The 16,875-nt window shown below is 36.4% G+C and overlaps 1 protein-coding gene across 1 annotated transcript in view; it reads left to right on the top strand.

The window, feature by feature from the left end:
* The window catches only part of DNAH6 (dynein axonemal heavy chain 6), a 168,997-nt gene that overhangs the window by 120,368 nt on the left and 31,754 nt on the right, over window positions 1–16,875 (top strand). The window contains exons 56-63 of the mRNA XM_063294890.1: window positions 1,488–1,668; window positions 4,767–4,946; window positions 6,721–6,954; window positions 8,246–8,381; window positions 10,386–10,543; window positions 12,589–12,779; window positions 14,754–14,914; window positions 16,424–16,512. Coding sequence (XP_063150960.1) covers window positions 1,488–1,668; window positions 4,767–4,946; window positions 6,721–6,954; window positions 8,246–8,381; window positions 10,386–10,543; window positions 12,589–12,779; window positions 14,754–14,914; window positions 16,424–16,512 — 1,330 coding nt within the window. The remainder of the gene's footprint in view (window positions 1–1,487; window positions 1,669–4,766; window positions 4,947–6,720; window positions 6,955–8,245; window positions 8,382–10,385; window positions 10,544–12,588; window positions 12,780–14,753; window positions 14,915–16,423; window positions 16,513–16,875) is intronic.

A 16,875-nucleotide genomic window follows, 5' to 3' on the forward strand; every position in this document is an offset into this window, starting at 1 on the left:
TCCTCCTCCTATTTTCTGCACAACAACAATCCTGTGCGGTGAGTTGGGCTGAGAGAGAGGGACTGCCCAAGGTCACCAAGCTGGCTTTCATGCCTAAGGTAGGACTAGAACTCACAGACTCCTGGTTTCCAGCCCAGCACCTTAACCACTAGACCAAACTGTGAAATTTGAGTGGCTTAACAATAAAACAGCACATACAAACAGATTGTTGGGAGACTACAACTCTCAAAATTCCCAGCTTTAATATATCAGGAATCCTCAAACCAGCTTGAGGGAAAATGCAAAAGGATTGCAATCTTTATATTTTTCAATAGTGGACAAATTGTTCTACAGTATATCAGTGTATGGGTTTGTGACTGCAATAAACCAATTATTAATAATTATATAAACAAAAGTTAAAATGCTCACAAAATATATCACTCTACTTAATATTTGTCAAATGCTACTATGCAATGGAAATAATACATTTATCTGGCAAAATGAAGACGGTTCCTGCTAAGATAGCAGCATTGCTTTCCATACTGAAATTGTTCCAGTCTCTCAATTTTATCTATAATTGTTAGATGAGCTACTACCCTTAAGGATTATATAAATAAATATTTTAAAATTAATGTATATAAGCATAAATATTAATTCCTAAGCCTATTTTCCAATAGTATTTAAAATGTCTTTTGTACATGCTTCTCACAGTAAATTTAGTATAAATTGGAAGGTAAAAAGTAGGAACCTGCATGTACTCTTGCAACATTATGACATGGTTTGGATCATGTATTGCTACAGGGTTAAGAATTATCAAATGCTCTTTCCTTTTTATGAGAGAACTGAGTAATCATGTTAGCATTCCATCCAAGTTATATTAGAATTTCTCATTTCTTCATTGATTTCTAAGGACAGCTCTCACTTCTTGGGGTGTTTTAGAAATATGTTTTCAAAGATAACTGATAATGGCTTCCTTTTCCAACTTCTTCATTGCATTCCCCTTCTTACTTTATTTTTTCCTTCTAGGCAATCCGAATTACAGTATATGCCCAAACTCAGTTCACGCCAAGCTGTTTTTTTTGGGTGGGAGGGGCGCCTTTTTCCAAGCCCACTGATCTTCTCTTTTGTGAGCGTCAGTTGTTGATTTGCTGCAAACTGCCCAGAGTCCCCCTTTTGGGAGAGATGGGCGGTGATAGAAATTTGAAAAATAAATGAAGCAGGGGTTTTGTCAGGGAGAGGAGCAAATAATAAAACACGCATTGTGACATTGCGATGCAATTTCTATCCATTACATACTTGCATGTGACACCGAGACCCAAGTACAAAAGGGAGGAACTTATATTACAATGTCATGATACTCAATTTGGAATTATTATGGCTGTGAACAAGACCTATGCTCCAGAAGATCAGAAACAGAAGAGTTTTTTTATACTGAATAATAGTTAAAACATTAACATATAATAACATTGCTCGTGTTCACCAGTTGTACATTTTAACTGTCATTCCAGTGATGTTGTGCGGCTAGAGAGACCTGAACTAGAGGAACAAAGAACACAGCTCATTATAAGAATCAATGCTGATAGGAATCAGCTAAAAGCAATTGAAGACAAAATTCTAAAAATGCTGTTTACGTCAGAAGGGAATATTCTGGACAATGAAGAACTCATCAATACACTTCAAGAATCAAAGGCAGGAGGCATTTAAAATATATATGCGTAGCTGTAATCAAATTTAATCATGCTTAGAATCAAGGGAATATATTAAGCTTGTAGTTTTCAGTGAGTATATTCTAGACAACATTACGTTTGAATGATAGGAATAACTACTGGTTTGAAACTGTGCATATTACCAAGTTGAAATACTATCATTTTTCACTGAAAAAAAATTAGATTTCATTCTTGAATTTTCTGCAAACAGTGGAATATGAAAAAAAATGATGACATATTCAAACCTCTTGTGTATGCCAAGATCACAAATTAGTTTATCAGGTCTTACATTACAGGGATATCATTAGATTTACAACATTTAGAAACATCAATAGCCAGCAACTACTTCATATCATAGTCCTGATAATATAAAGAATTTCATTCATATATCAAGCCAATTTAGAGCAATTAATCCACCTTAGAAACACCATTTCCATTTATATGCTAATGTTGTTTATTCGTTTAGTCGCTTCCGACTCTTGGTGATGTCATGGACCAGCCCACGCCAGAGCTTCCTGTCGGTCATCAACACCCCCAGCTCCCCCAGGAACGAGTCCGTCACCTCTAGAATATCATCCATCCACTTTGCCCTTGGTCGGCCCCTCTTCCTTTTGCCCTCCACTCTCCCTAGCATCAGCATCTTCTCCAGGGTGTCCTGTCTTCTCGTTATGTGGTCAAAGTATTTCAGTTTTGCCTTTAATATCATTCCCTCAAGTGAGCAGTCTGCGCCACTGTCTGATAGTTTGAACATTCTTTAGTGTTTCCCTTTTTTGGTATGAGGATATAAGCTGATTTTTTCCAGTCTGATGGCCATTCTTGTGTTTTCCAAATTTGCTGGCATATAGCATGCATTACCTTGACAGCATCATCTTGCAAGATTTTGAACAGTTCAGCTGGGATGCCGTCGTCTCCTGCTGCCTTGTTATTAGCAATGCTTCTTAAGGCCCATTCAACCTCACTCTTCAGGATGTCTGGCTCTAGCTCACTGACCACACCGTCAAAGCTATCCCCGATATTGTTATCCTTCCTATACAGGTCTTCCATATATTCTTGCCACCTTTTCTTGATCTCTTCTTCTTCTGTTAGGTCCTTGCCATCTTTTTTTTTTATCATACCCATTTTTGCCTGGAATTTACCTCCAATGTTTCTAATTTTCTGGAAGAGGTCTCTTGTCCTTCCTATTCTATTGTCTTCTTCCACTTCCATGCATTGCTTGTTTAAAAATAATTCCTTATCTCTTCTGGCTAACCTCTGGAATTTTGCATTTAATTGGGCATATCTCCCCCTATCACTGTTGCCTTTTGCTTTCCTTCTTTCTTGGGCTACTTCTAGTGTCTCAGCAGACAGCCATTTTGCCTTCTTGGTTTTCTCTTTCTTTGGGATGTATTTTGTTGCCGCCTCCTGAACCATGTTGCGAACTTCTGTCCATAGTTTTTCCGGGACCCTATCTACTAAGTCCAGTCCCTTAAATCTATTCTTCACCTCCACCGCATATTCCTTAGGAATATTAGTCAGCTCATATCTAGCTGATCTGTGGGTCTTCCCTAATCTCTTTAGTCTGATCCTAAATTGTGCAATAAGAAGTTTGTGATCTGAACTACAGTCAGCTCCAGGTTTTGTTTTTACCGACTGTATAGATGTCCGCCACCTTTGGCTGCAAAGGATGTAGTCAATCTGATTTCGGTGTTGTCCATCTGGTGAAGTCCATGTATAAAGCCGTCTCTTAGGTTGTTGGAAGAGAGTGTTTGTTATGCAGAGTGAGTTGTCTTGGCAAAATTCTATCAGCCTATGTCCTGCTTCGTTTTGTTCTCCCAGGCCATGCTTACCTGTAATTCCAGGTGTCATTTGACTGCCCACCTTAGCATTCCAGTCTCCTGTGATGAAAATAACATCTCTTTTAGGCGTGTTGTCCAGTAGGTGCTGCAGATCCTCATAGTACTGCTCTACTTCAGCTTCTTCAGCATCTGTGGTTGGGGCATATATTTGGATCACTGTGATGTTAGATGGCTTGCCCTGAATTTGAATTGAGATCATTCTATCATTTTTTGGATTGTATCCAAGCACTGCTTTAGCCACTTTACTATTAATTATGAAGGCTATTCCATTTCTTCTGTGGTCCTCTTGTCCACAGGAGTAGATCTGGTGGTCATTTGATGTGAAGTGGCCCATTCCAGTCCATTTCAGTTCACTGATGCCCAAAATGTCTATCTTTAATCTTGACATCTCACCAATAACCACATCCAATTTGCCCTGGCTCATAGGTCTTACATTCCAGGTTCCAATGGTGTGTTGATCCTTAGAACATCGGATTCGCTGTTCACTACCAGCACCGTCGGCCGCTAGCCGTCCTTTCGGCTTTGAGCTAGCTGCGTCATTACGTCTGGGGCTAGTTGAACTCATCCTCTGTTCCTCCCCAGTAGCATTTTGACCATCTTCCGACCTGGGGGTCTCATCTTCCAATGGTATACTGACATATCTCTGGTTGTACTGATCCATTTAGTTTTCACAGCAAGAATACTGGGGTGGGTTTCCATTACCTTCCCCAGGGATCGCATTTAGTCTGACCTCTCTGTCATGACCTTCCCGTCTTGGGTGGCCCTTCACGGTTTAGCTCATGGCATCATTGAGGTGCTCAAGCTTCAGCACCACGACAAGGTAACAATCCTGAAGTTATATGCTAATAGTCCCTTTATAATATGGGGAAAACATCTACATAGTGTAACTAAATATGGTTTGAGCACATTAAACACCTAGAAGTGATATACAAAAATTAAATAGTCTTCCTGTTATTATCCCTGTCTTCCGAAATGGTGCAGCAGTTTTTTGTGTGTGTGTGTGAAAAATTTGTTCTGTGGTCTTGAGATGAGCCAGTGGTCCAGTGATTAGAAGCATCGTTAGGAGACTCAAGGTCAAGGTAACACTCGGCCATGGAAGCACCCTGGGTGATTTTGGGCCTTTTACCCTCCAACCTATCATTCAGGGACTTAGTGGGGGCAAATTGGAGGAGGCCATTTTATGTATGCTGCCTTGAAGAATGGGGGGATATAAGTCCTTAAATAAAATTCAAATTTATGCTTCTAGGTTACATCTGGTGCCATTAAAATAAGGCTTGTAGAGGCAGAAACTACAGAAGAAAAGATAAATGCAGCTCGTGAAAAATATCGCCCTGTTGCCACTCGAGGATCAGTTATGTATTTTGTAATTGCAAGTCTTTCTGATATTGATCCAATGTATCAGTTTTCCTTAAAGTATTTCAAACAGGTTGGTTTGTTTTCTTTTAAGTGCATATTTCCATTAGCTTGCTTTTTCTTAAAAAATAGACACACAAACATACCCCTCCATATCACAAGTTTTGAAACTCAGTTCAGTTACTAAAGTGGTTTACAATATGTCATACTTGATTGCTTATGGAGGTAACTACAGATAAAGTTGGTTGCATCATTTGTTAGATCCTGGTCTTTATATAAGATAAATTGTCTGAAGAATTGCTGTAACATATGATACTAATTGCACACTGTCATTCTGGAAATAGTAGCAGTAATGTTTGAATTTTGCAAAACTATGGATGCTATTAGTATATTTTATTCAGCGGCACTTAATCTAAATTGAGCACTACAGTGTTTTGATTTCATTTCCTTCTTTACAGTGAATATATATGAAATATTTGTATTTTCTTTCAGAGGAATTCTAAATCTAGGTTCTGAGTCAGGGCAAAATTCATATTGTTGCTACTCATTTTTGGTGTTGAAGGGCAGACAACTTGACAGCTGTTACAAGTAGTATTGTTGTTTATGTATTATATCATTGTTAATATAGGATTCACAGCACTTTATGTTAGCAACTCCCAAATAATTCAGGGAAATGCCATTTTATATCCATAAGACAAAGCTGAAGCTCTGCTGACAAACTTATTTTCATATCCTACCAAAAACTGGCTGTAAGAACTTAAATCCTATTGTTGTTGTTGTTGATGTTGTTGTTATTCTGCCCAAGTCCCAGCAATTCTGAGTGGTTCATAAACGAATATTTATATACAATATGAATTCATATACAAATGTCGAGAAATCTGAACATTAGTTCTTATATATGTACCACATCAAATCTTGCTCTAGTCATGAATTTGTTACATGACCATAGGTAAGCCACTGTGGCTTAGCCTCATGCTGCCTTTCTGCTCCCAGATCAACAGTACAATACTGATATTCAAATGGTGTTAAATGCTCTGTTTTTAATTTTGAAAGGAACTGGGTTTTAGCATTTTCCACAAATGAAGATTTATTAATCCTCTTTGGGCAGTGTAAAAAAACACTAGAGAAGATAAAGATACAAGGAGTGCAGGAAAGGATACTGGTTAACTAGCTTTGCGGAGGGGAAAGAAGATTTTAGAAGAAATTGAGTCTCATAGAAAAGGAAAAAAAGGCAGGAAAACCAGATATACAGCAAAGAAAAAAATTAGAGTTGGGGCAATTCTGATGTTCCAGGGCCCATATAGACATGGAGTGATTAATACTTTTTATACAAAAAAGTCTCAGACATGTGATGGCCAAGCATTTCATCATAAGATACTAATTTTTTCAAAAAGGAATAGAATAAACATGTAGTTGGATCTAAAGAACTTCCTATTTAGTACCCTTTACATCTGAAGGCTCTCAATGGCTAGTTCAGTTGTTAGTACAATGAATCTTTGATTTGATTAGAACTGTACAGAGCTTACTGGCTTTGGGTTCTCATAGTGGAGGCATTTCCTTGTTTATAGTTTTAATGGAACACAGAAAGATAATTACTGTTTGCTGCTAAACCGTTGCTTGGCTATTCTTACTGCACTGACTTCACACAGTAGTTATCATCTCATTTGCCAAAGTTACTTTTTTACTGGCATCAGTTTGGAGTCAGGTAGCATCTAAATTTAAAGAAACAAAATTAGTTGGTCCACTGTGCAAATTAATTTTCTGTCTCTTATTATTTTTTTTTATTTCAGGATCTCACTTTCCCTATCCTCTTTAATGCTCTTTTTCTTTTCCTTCTTCTTTGGCAGCTATTTAATGCAACAATTGAAACTTCTGAAAAAAATGATGTTCTGGAATTGCGATTAGCTATCCTACTTAGTCAGACTCTCTATGCGACTTACACTAATGTTTCCCGAGGCCTTTTTGAACAGCACAAACTCATCTATAGCTTCATGCTGTGTATTGAAATCATGCGGCAGAGAGAAGAGCTTACAGACACTGAATGGAATTTTTTCCTGCGGGGAGCTGCTGGTTTGGATAAGGTATTTGTGGAACAATTTTTATAATTAGTGAAATTTTGAAGCTCCCTCTATTTTTAGTAATTGTAAAAAAGAGATTAGCCTCCCAACTTCTCATTAGAACTTAATTCTGGGTGAGAAAAATAAAACACCCTTGCACCTGTAAGAAACAATGAATAGAGGTGCAACCATCCAGGATGCAGCCAGGCGTAATGTCAATGAACAAGGAAAGGCATGGGCGGTGCTAGGCTGAGGATTTTCCTTTCCTGCAGCTATTAGCCTTCAAATCAATTTCAAATCAAAATGCCCAGAAAGGTGCACTTTTATTAAATATGTTTTTAGGTTGAAATGTTTCCTCAGTTTCTTTTTGGTGTTTTAGAGTCCATAAAGGGAAAAGAACAGAGAAAAGACAGTGAGCAGAAACAGAAAAACTCTGAACAAAGTGCCCACTAAAGCAGCTGATCAGAGATTTGAAATTAGGGTTTGATCAGAAAACTAGGCAATAAAGTATTTAGGTCATTGCTTTGCAGTTTCTTCTGCTGTATCCATTTTTTATTTAATGTGTAAGGTAAAGGTAAAGGTTTCCCTTGACGTAAAGTCCAGTCGTGTCCGACTCTAGGGGGCGGTGCTCATCTCCGTTTCAAAGCCGTTTCATAGGACACTTCCGGGTCATGTGGCCAGCATGACTCACGGAACGCCGTTACCTTTATTTAATGTGTAGGCTGAACATAATACTGTTATTGAAGGGAGATACTAAAATATTCCTTTTCAACAGAGATTGTCCATGTGGTGAAGGAATAGGTTTATTTATTTATTTATATTTTTATCATATTTTTATCACCACCCATCTCCCCCACATGAGGGACCCTGGGTGGTTCACAATAAAACAATTTAAAATTCAATAAAAGCATAAATAATACCAGTAATCAATAAATATGTAAAATGATTGAAACAATGGAACATGTTATTTTGTAATATTCCCTCTACACAGGTGCTCACCAGGAATTATTATCTCCGTTCTTCACTAAACCTCCTGGTTGTTCTGATTTGTTTTATCTTAAGTTGTTACTATCAGATCAGTCTGATTTTATTTTGTTGACCACAGCTAAGTACTGCTCTGTAGTTTACACCATACGCCGTAGTATTTCCTCTAATTTTTCTTAGTTATTTTAGAATGTTATGTGTTTCTATTTTTATCTTAATTAACTGTGATTTTGTTTTATTTGCTGGTCTATGACCGAATAAAGATTAATTGCTGAACATAACCTCTATACAACTCCCATATTACTTGACATATCTATCATCTTTGTAACAGGAGCGGCCTGTCAAACCTGAGATTCCATGGCTGGAAGAAAATACCTGGTTTATGTGCTGTGACTTAGAGGAAACACTTCCATGTTTTGAGGGCATTCAAAAAGACATATTGCTCAAGCCCATTTTCATTAAACTAGGTAACGTAATTCTGAAAAAGGATTGTAAAAAATGTTTATACATGAGATGGTTTTATGCTTTTCCTGCACTGGACTCCTCTGAATTAATTAAATCCCCATGATGGTTTTTTTTAATATGACTTACACTGTATATTTTCTGTTTAATTTTACTTTCTAACAATAAGAGTTAGTTGCTATAAAGAACTTGTTTTCCAAACTAGACAGCATGGGAGGGAGAAGTGCTTAAAGATGTTCCTTCTGGCTGCTTAGTTTGATCTACTTCAAACCTCCCCCAAACAGGAGAATGATGAACATGTAAACCAAGTGCATCTGCCATTTCCTTTTATGTTTTAAAAGTTTATAGCTGGAGAAATTTGCATAAGAAAGAATGATATCAGAGAAGCTTGCATTGTGAAAAACAAATGGTAAAGAATGTATGTTAATCATACACAAAATTTTTGTTTTTGTTTATAGTTTTGTTTTTTTTTGCAGATTCTGTTATTTGAAAAAGATAAACCCTGTGGGATTCAATGCAGGGTTGCTGTCCGCTATGGCAGACTGCATTTTAGTGAATCCACTCTGGGAGAAATCTATGCTACATTTCTTTTTAAGTTCCCTAATGACAGCCTCAGCAACTAAAACCTTCTTTATCTACTGCATTTGCATAATTGGAGACTATTCTTTTGTCAGCAAATACTCCCATTAAGACAGTATCCTGGCTGTCTGCAAGCCATGGTTTGCAAATCAGGGAGGCAACTTTGGGGGTGTGAAATCACTCCCATTTTTCCATCCCTCTCCAGTGTTTGTTTATAAGCTTTTTAAATGCCAGTTTCTAACAATAGTCCTCACTACATCTTGCAATAAAAATAAAAACACACAATAAAATTGATACTACTCCCAAGTTCTGCTCCCATTCTTTCTTTCTTGTATATTATAGCACTCCATTTACACTAATTATAATTCACACTAAGAGTTGATGGCAACCAAGATTTAAAATTAGGGTTTGAAATCTTGCTAAATGAAATTAGAATCAGATCAGGAAAAAGAACAACTGTGAATAAAGCAGGCAAATTAAACATCCAGTGCATTTTTCACAGGAGAGGTTTTTAGTCATACCCCGCTTTTGTGGGGTAAGGGGAACACCATCCCATTAGAATTAAGATTTTCTCCATCTTTTCTAATGTTGCAGAAGCTGTTGACGACCAAACTTGTCCAATGAGCATTTGGTTAAATACTTCATTATTTTTATCTTTAATTTACTTTCTTTGGAATTAAGTATATGGATTTAATTGTTTTATTTGGTTTTGTTATGATTAATTTTATTTATTTTTGTAAATTGTATTGTAACTTTGATTAATTATTGGTTGTTTTAATTTCTTTATATTTACATGGATGTTTTAACTGCAAGTATGTTTTATCAACCAATGTGAGTCTGTATTGATTCAGCAATACATAAGTAGAATGACTGATAAATAAATATGGGGTATACACGGGTTAAACCGCTGAGCTGCTGAGCTTGCCGATCGGAAGGTCGGCGGTTCAAATCCGTGTGACAGGGTGAGCTCCCGTTGCTAGTCCCAGCTCCTGCCAACCTAGCAGTTCGAAAACATGCAAATGTGAGTAGATTAATAGGTACCGCTTCGGCGGGCAGGTAACAGCATTCCATGTAGTCATGCCGGCCACGTGACCACGGAAGTGTCTACGGACAAACGCCGGCTCTTCGGCTTTGAAACAGAGATGAGCACCGCCCCCTAGAGCCGGACACAACTGGACTTAATGTCAAGGGAAACCTTTACCTTTACCTATACACTTACTAGAATATGATCTCCAGTGAGCCATCATTATGACCATTTTTTAAAATGATCCATGTGTGATAGAATTAGAACTATCCTAATGCCATATGAATATTTCCCCACAATAGGAAAATTGACTTGAAATATATATATATATATATATATATATGTATATATGTATATATGTATATGTATGTATGTACGTTTGTTTGTTTGTTTGTTTGTTTTTTAGGGCAACTTGATATTCATATCAATCCAGAAGAGTGGGAAGGCTATAAGCCTGAAACTGAGGAAAAGAAAAAAAAAGATGACAAGCCGAACATTCCCTGGGATAATAGGCTGACCATGTTTCAGAAATTAATTGTAGTGAAATGTTTTATGGAAGAGAAGGTAAGTTTTCTATTGACAATTTAAGGCACTATTGCTATATCAGTAGTGTCCTTTCAGGTATGCAGGAAGAAAAAGCTACTCTCCTTCATTCCCAATAAGATGTTGATAGTTTAGACCAGGCTTTCTTAAACTTTTTGTCCCATGGACCCCTTGGAGAATCTAATGAAACCCATGGACCCCTTCTCAGAAAATTATATTTCAATACATAAAATATATACATATAGATTATGGTATAAAGGAAAACAATTATGCTCAAATACAGTTACCAAAATATTAAAAATAATAAATGTATGTGCTACATTATTAATCCATATTATAATTCATTGAGAAGGTAAGATTTATTGAACTTAAATATTTTGGAGTCTAGAGACCATAAATTGTTACCTATATTCATTGTTGAATGAAAATCTAATTGTCAATTACAGGTTAGTGAAAATAAAGTTGCAATGTTTTTCTGATCCGCATTCATGGGCTTCCCCAAGAGTCCATGGTACCCAGGTTAAGCACTTCTGGCCGAGATGGCAAGGTCCTTGGATACAATTAAGTATGATTGATTGTGTCCATAGCAGTGACCCCAAAGTGGTCAATATCAACCCCTAAAGGTTGATGGGACTATCCGTTGTTGCTGCTGTAGTTGTTTGTAGTACTATTTGTTAAAGTAGTATTTATTAAATTATTTTCATATAATAAAAGTTTGAAGGTTGATGAACAGTCTGAAACTTCATGAAGGGGTTGATGAGCTGAAGAGTTTGGGAACCCCTGGTCTATAGGCATGCATGGAATAGGCAAGGCAATGGTGTATCCTACCCCAGTCATAAGTGTAAGATTGTGTCTTAACTCTAACCCAGTCATAACTAGTTTAAGCCAAGTAAAATAGGATTACACTGATATAACCTTTCTAAGTACAAACAGTTACAATATTTATATTTATCCATATTTATAACAAGAGTTAGGAAAAAACAAAACACAGAATCCTGTGGAAGGTGCAAATGAATGTCTTACTCTTCCTCAATATTGAGAAACAATAACTGAAGTAAAATAGTGTCAGAGGCCTGTACAAGATTAATACAAGCCATAAGGTCTTAACACATAATTTACTCATGTTTGCAGAGATATACAGTACATGGGTATTTTAATTAATAATATTATAATATTTACTATCATAATTTCATATTCAGACTTCTATCACATGTACAATCAGCTTTTCTCCAAGGAATTCCAAGTGACCTGCATTGTAACTACACTGAATTCATTGTGACTTATTTTCTAGGGCTGGCAGAGTTTCAGATTTAAAGGCAAAAAGTTGCTTTGGAGGGCATGGAGGTGCTATGTAGGAAGTGTCTTTTCCTGGGATTGTGAGGTTGCTCTTCACAGCCAGAGTGAAAAATCAATGAACAACTTTTTGTAAGAAATTACAGAGAATTGCTATATGTCCACTTCCTTGGGCTCTAAAACACCTTTTTGCCTTTGAATTTGAAGTGCTGCACAGCATTATTACAAGTAGTCCTTGCTTGCCAACCACAGTTGGGACCAGCAGCCTTGTCGCTAAGCACCACAGTCACTAAGCGAAAAGTTACATGACCGCACCAGACTCACGACTACATTTCTGCTTTTGTTGTTAAGCAAATCACCGCAGTCATTAAGCGAGACATGTGAGTGTCAAGCATCACTTCACAAGCAAGTCATTGTGAAGCTCATAGATGGTGATCACATGACTGCAGGATGCTGCAACAGCCATAAATTCAAAGTTTGGTGACTTTTGATTTTGGCTGTTTTTTTTAACCATCATAACTTCGAACAGTCACTAAACAAGGCAGTCAGCAAGCAAGGACTACCTGTAGTTTCCAATTAAGGAGATTAGGCAGTATATCTGTGAAAGAAAATACAAAACAAAATACATTGAGATGAGTGACCCATTTAACTTTATATTAATAGTGTTGAAAAGTAAATGCAATTATTGTTCCACTATTATTCATACTGAACAGAATTGTGTTCTTACCCCTTACGCTCTTGCAGTAACAAATTAAATCTGTTGCTATTTCTAGATTGTTTCTGCACTTACCGAGTTTGTAATAGAGAATCTTGGGAAACAATTCATTGAGAATCCTCCAGTTGATCTGGCAACTCTTTACCACGATATGTCTCCTGCCACACCACTGGTGTTCATCTTAAGTACAGGCTCTGACCCCATGGGGGCTTTCCAAAGATTTGCAAAAGAGCGAGACTATTTAGAACGGTATAGATTATCATTCTGTATTGTATTTGATGACATACAACATTTAACTGTAAAGCTATGCACTCTTTTTATTTGGCTTTATTCAATATTGTGTTCTAAGAAATAAAAAAATGTGGGGTTATGTGCATACATGCTAAACTTCTTGAAAAGGCTATCTTGCAAAATATGAGAAAAGATGCTAAATGTTGCTTTACCTGGAAATTCAGTAGCAGTCCCCCAGTTATGTAGTTTTTAGCGGTACTGTGCCTCATTTAGAAGCTTGCCTCCATTTAATTTTCTTTCTGCAGTTTTCCATTTTTCTTCCTAATAAGTAGCATTCTGTCACTACCAACCACATTTAGTTCTGATTGGATTCATTAATGAGAGTTGTTGCCTCAATAGGAAGGAAAAAATATTTTGTTTCTGACATCTGTCTTGCCTGTTTTGAAGTTGGATGAATCAGACGTGACATTTCAGTGCTGATAATTTTAAAAAAGAAGCTGCCAAAAACTCATGCAGTGAGTTTACTGTCTTAGTTCCATATTTTTAAAACTGTAATAAAGGAGATGATGTGAATTAAAAATAGAGCAGCAATAATTAAAATTTGCCCTGTACTTATTAACACTATGCCAAATATTCATACGCGATCATTTGGCTACTGGCTGACAGTATTTATCTGCACTGCTCTAGCTTCAGTTCCATAGCACAGCAAACTAAACTGTCAAATTGGATTCGTATGCGTTAGAGATGTATTTCCTCCTCTGGACATTTTGAGTCCCCTGCTCTTCCCCAGTATGATGCCAAACTAGAACTTCTTTGTGGACAGCATAAAAATGTTCACAGACATTTGTCCCCTGCTTCAGTTTATCTGCTATGCTTATGACTAAACCTGATTTTTTTAAAAAAAAAATAAAACAGAGCGTTTGTCTTTTTAGCCTAAATAATTACCTTCTCCTTGGTCATTTGCCAAATAGAGATAATAGCATGTATTCATAGCCCCAACGGTATTGACCTGCAAATGCCTCTCAAGGGTTTTACTGAGAAAAAATGAGGCCACTATAGTTACAAGACATATTAGCATAGAGAGAGGCACTGCTGTTGCTGATACATCAGTCTTAGACCTGCATAGCAAGCCAAGGACAACCTACCAGGCAGATGATAAGCCTCTGCATTTTGCTGTTTGGATGGGACTGTTAAACAGTCAGGGTGTCTATTTGTCTCAGAGGCTGAGTACAACCGGTACCACTTCTAGAACTGAAAGAGGAAACCTCTCTGCAGATCACTGGACTCAGGGAATGATTGATGGCAGACTTTTTTCTTTTTTCTTTTGGTTATGCCTAAGAGCATTGATGTGTTATCATTTTTCTTGAGTCACAAAGAGTCTCATGGAACTTTCAGAATAATTTTTTATTGCCTTCACTTTGGGCTCTGCAACTTCCAGGTTTCACAGGGAGATAGTATGAATTCTACAACTGATTCCTATCTGTCAGCCGTATTTGACAAGTTCTAGCCTGAGGATTTTCCACTGTAACATTTCAGAGATACATAGCTGTTCCTACTGGTTGAGGCAGCTTGTATAAAAAAGGCTTATTAATCATTTAAAAACTTACTGTATTAATGGTTTGAATTTTATTGAAAGTTGCTTCATATTTTTTTAATGAGAAGCAGTATACAAATGTTTTAAATAAATACAGCAACAAATAAATGAATAAAGAGTGCGGGTAATGTGAGCTTTGGGTGTGGAATGTATTTGGTGTAAAATAATAAAACTGCTTTTCAGAAGATGCATAGTCCAAATTTATTATAATGTAGCAAACAAAACAGCCAGTATTGATTTCAGTGGATAAATGATTGCTCAGTTTATCTCAAAGTTGAACTACTTTTATGTAGAGATGTAAATAATTGATATTGCTAATCATTAAGAATCTAGAATATTTAAATAATGTATTTAAAATACATATAATGTGAATACTAACAAAATACATTGATTTTCAGAGTGCAGTCAATTTCATTAGGACAAGGTCAAGGACCTATTGCTGAAAAAATGATTAAGGATGCACTGAAAACAGGAAATTGGGTGTTTCTTCAGAATTGCCATTTAGCTGTTTCATGGATGTTAGCAATGGAAGAGCTTATAAAAACGTTTACAGAGCCAAGTAAGTATTTTTTAATTTAATTTTCTTTCTCAGGAATGCTTCATCTGAAAGAAATAAGAGCTGATTCAGAATTTAAACTATGGGGCCATGTTGGAGGTAGGGGTGGATGGTAGGATTTGAAAGGAAGGTTGATCAAACTCAGAATGAATTCATTCTGGATATTTCAATCCAATTCAATCCTATAATTTAATAGCTACCAACATTTCCATGGGTCTTTAACTTCTTTACTGTAGTTCTTGATGTTGGAACATTCCTGACAGAATGTTTTACAAACCTCTCATTTTTAATGGCTATCACTTGTATCACAAACATTATTTCAGTTGTCCTTACAATTACTTTGTAAAATGGAACCCAATTATTATTCCCATATTGCTGAACAGTGACTGAAAAAAAAAATGGATCGGCTTTGGACTCTTAGGGATAGAAGATAAGATTTAAATCATGGAATTTTTGGTTCCAAGCTCAGTTTCTGTTGAACACACTAAACACAATAAGGGAATTATCTACATTCATGTCCAGAAGAAGGGCTATATAGATAATGCCTTTAGCTTTTGTTTAAAAGGTGGGATAGGAATCTAACAAATAAATAAAAATTCAAAAATAATCACTAGGAAAGTTTTAAATTATATGAAAAGGATTGTGAGGGAGAAGGGGAAAATCTTCATTCCGTTCTGCTGCAATAGTTTGATTTTTCCCCAATGTTTTTATGTCAATAGATTTGTGCCATGTTGAGTTTGGCCTTTAATCTCTGTGCTACACAGTCTCTTGCTTTCTTTGTGCTCTAATTGAAAGAAACCAAGATATACCTCAGTGATAAAAATGCTTCCCCATATACAGTAGGTGAAAATTATATGCTTTGTTGCTTTGTCACCTTTCAGAAATACATATAGTTTATGCTGATCACATAAACTTTGGTCACATTCAGTATGTACAATTTAGAATTATTAGTTTTCAGATTGCTTTCCAGGTTTAGATGTTATTTAATAGAATCTACTGAAAATTGAGGAACACTAATTGATAAGCAATGATCATAATAGTTTAAAATGAATTTTGTTTTGGGAAATCAACTATAGAGCAATCTTTCCTTCACAGCTAGAAAGCTCAGATATTGATGGATTCAGCATTCCAAAAGGGAACATAGGAAAGAAAGACCTTTTAGTATCTCCTTTCTCTCTCAAAAACTTTATTAAAGGGTTTGTATACCAACTGAAGGAGGGAATTTAGGTATGGGCCATTGAAGCTTCTCCTACCATCCTTCCTTCGGTTCTTGAAAATCTTAGATTTTCCCAAGATATCCTGGAAACTTGATGAGTCATCTCTACAGAAATTGTTGCATTCTCCCTTCTGAGACTGGAGTAATCCCAGAGCCCAGAGAGTGAAATATAATGCATCCTGTGGTTTCTGGAACATCATATCAGGAGTCTTTGTGGCACTCCCATAATGTTTCGTTTTATTTAAAATGTTATTTGGTTTATACATATATATTATTAAAAATTCTATATTTTTCAGATGCTTCTATCCATGAAAGCTTTCGACTCTATTTGAGTTCCATGCCATGTACTACTTTCCCTGTTACTGTCCTTCAGAATTCTGTCAAGGTAGTTTTTTTTTAAATAAGTAAAATGAAAAATACAGTTTCAGAGTAATTATTTTTGGCATACAGAATACGTTGAGTACACTACAGCTGCAGTTAACTGTTTCTGAAATTGCTTTCTCTTAGGAAATGAGGAGCACAAAAAAACCAAAGTAGCTGCTAGAACTTCCATCTGTAGACTGGTCAGCTTTGCTCCATCTAATTGTTTTTAGGTAACAGAATGACATTATCAAAATCCAAAGGTGATTCTGTAGGAATTTATAACCTAAGTGATGACAGAAGACAAGACCACAGGGAGAGGTGGAGAGGACATAAAGTGCCATAATTAAGAGGAAGAACTTACATAAATGCAATTATAGTGTTTAAT

The sequence above is a fragment of the Candoia aspera genome, chromosome 2 (assembly GCF_035149785.1).
Source record: "Candoia aspera isolate rCanAsp1 chromosome 2, rCanAsp1.hap2, whole genome shotgun sequence".
In the NCBI taxonomy this organism is placed as follows: Eukaryota; Metazoa; Chordata; class Lepidosauria; order Squamata; family Boidae; genus Candoia; species Candoia aspera.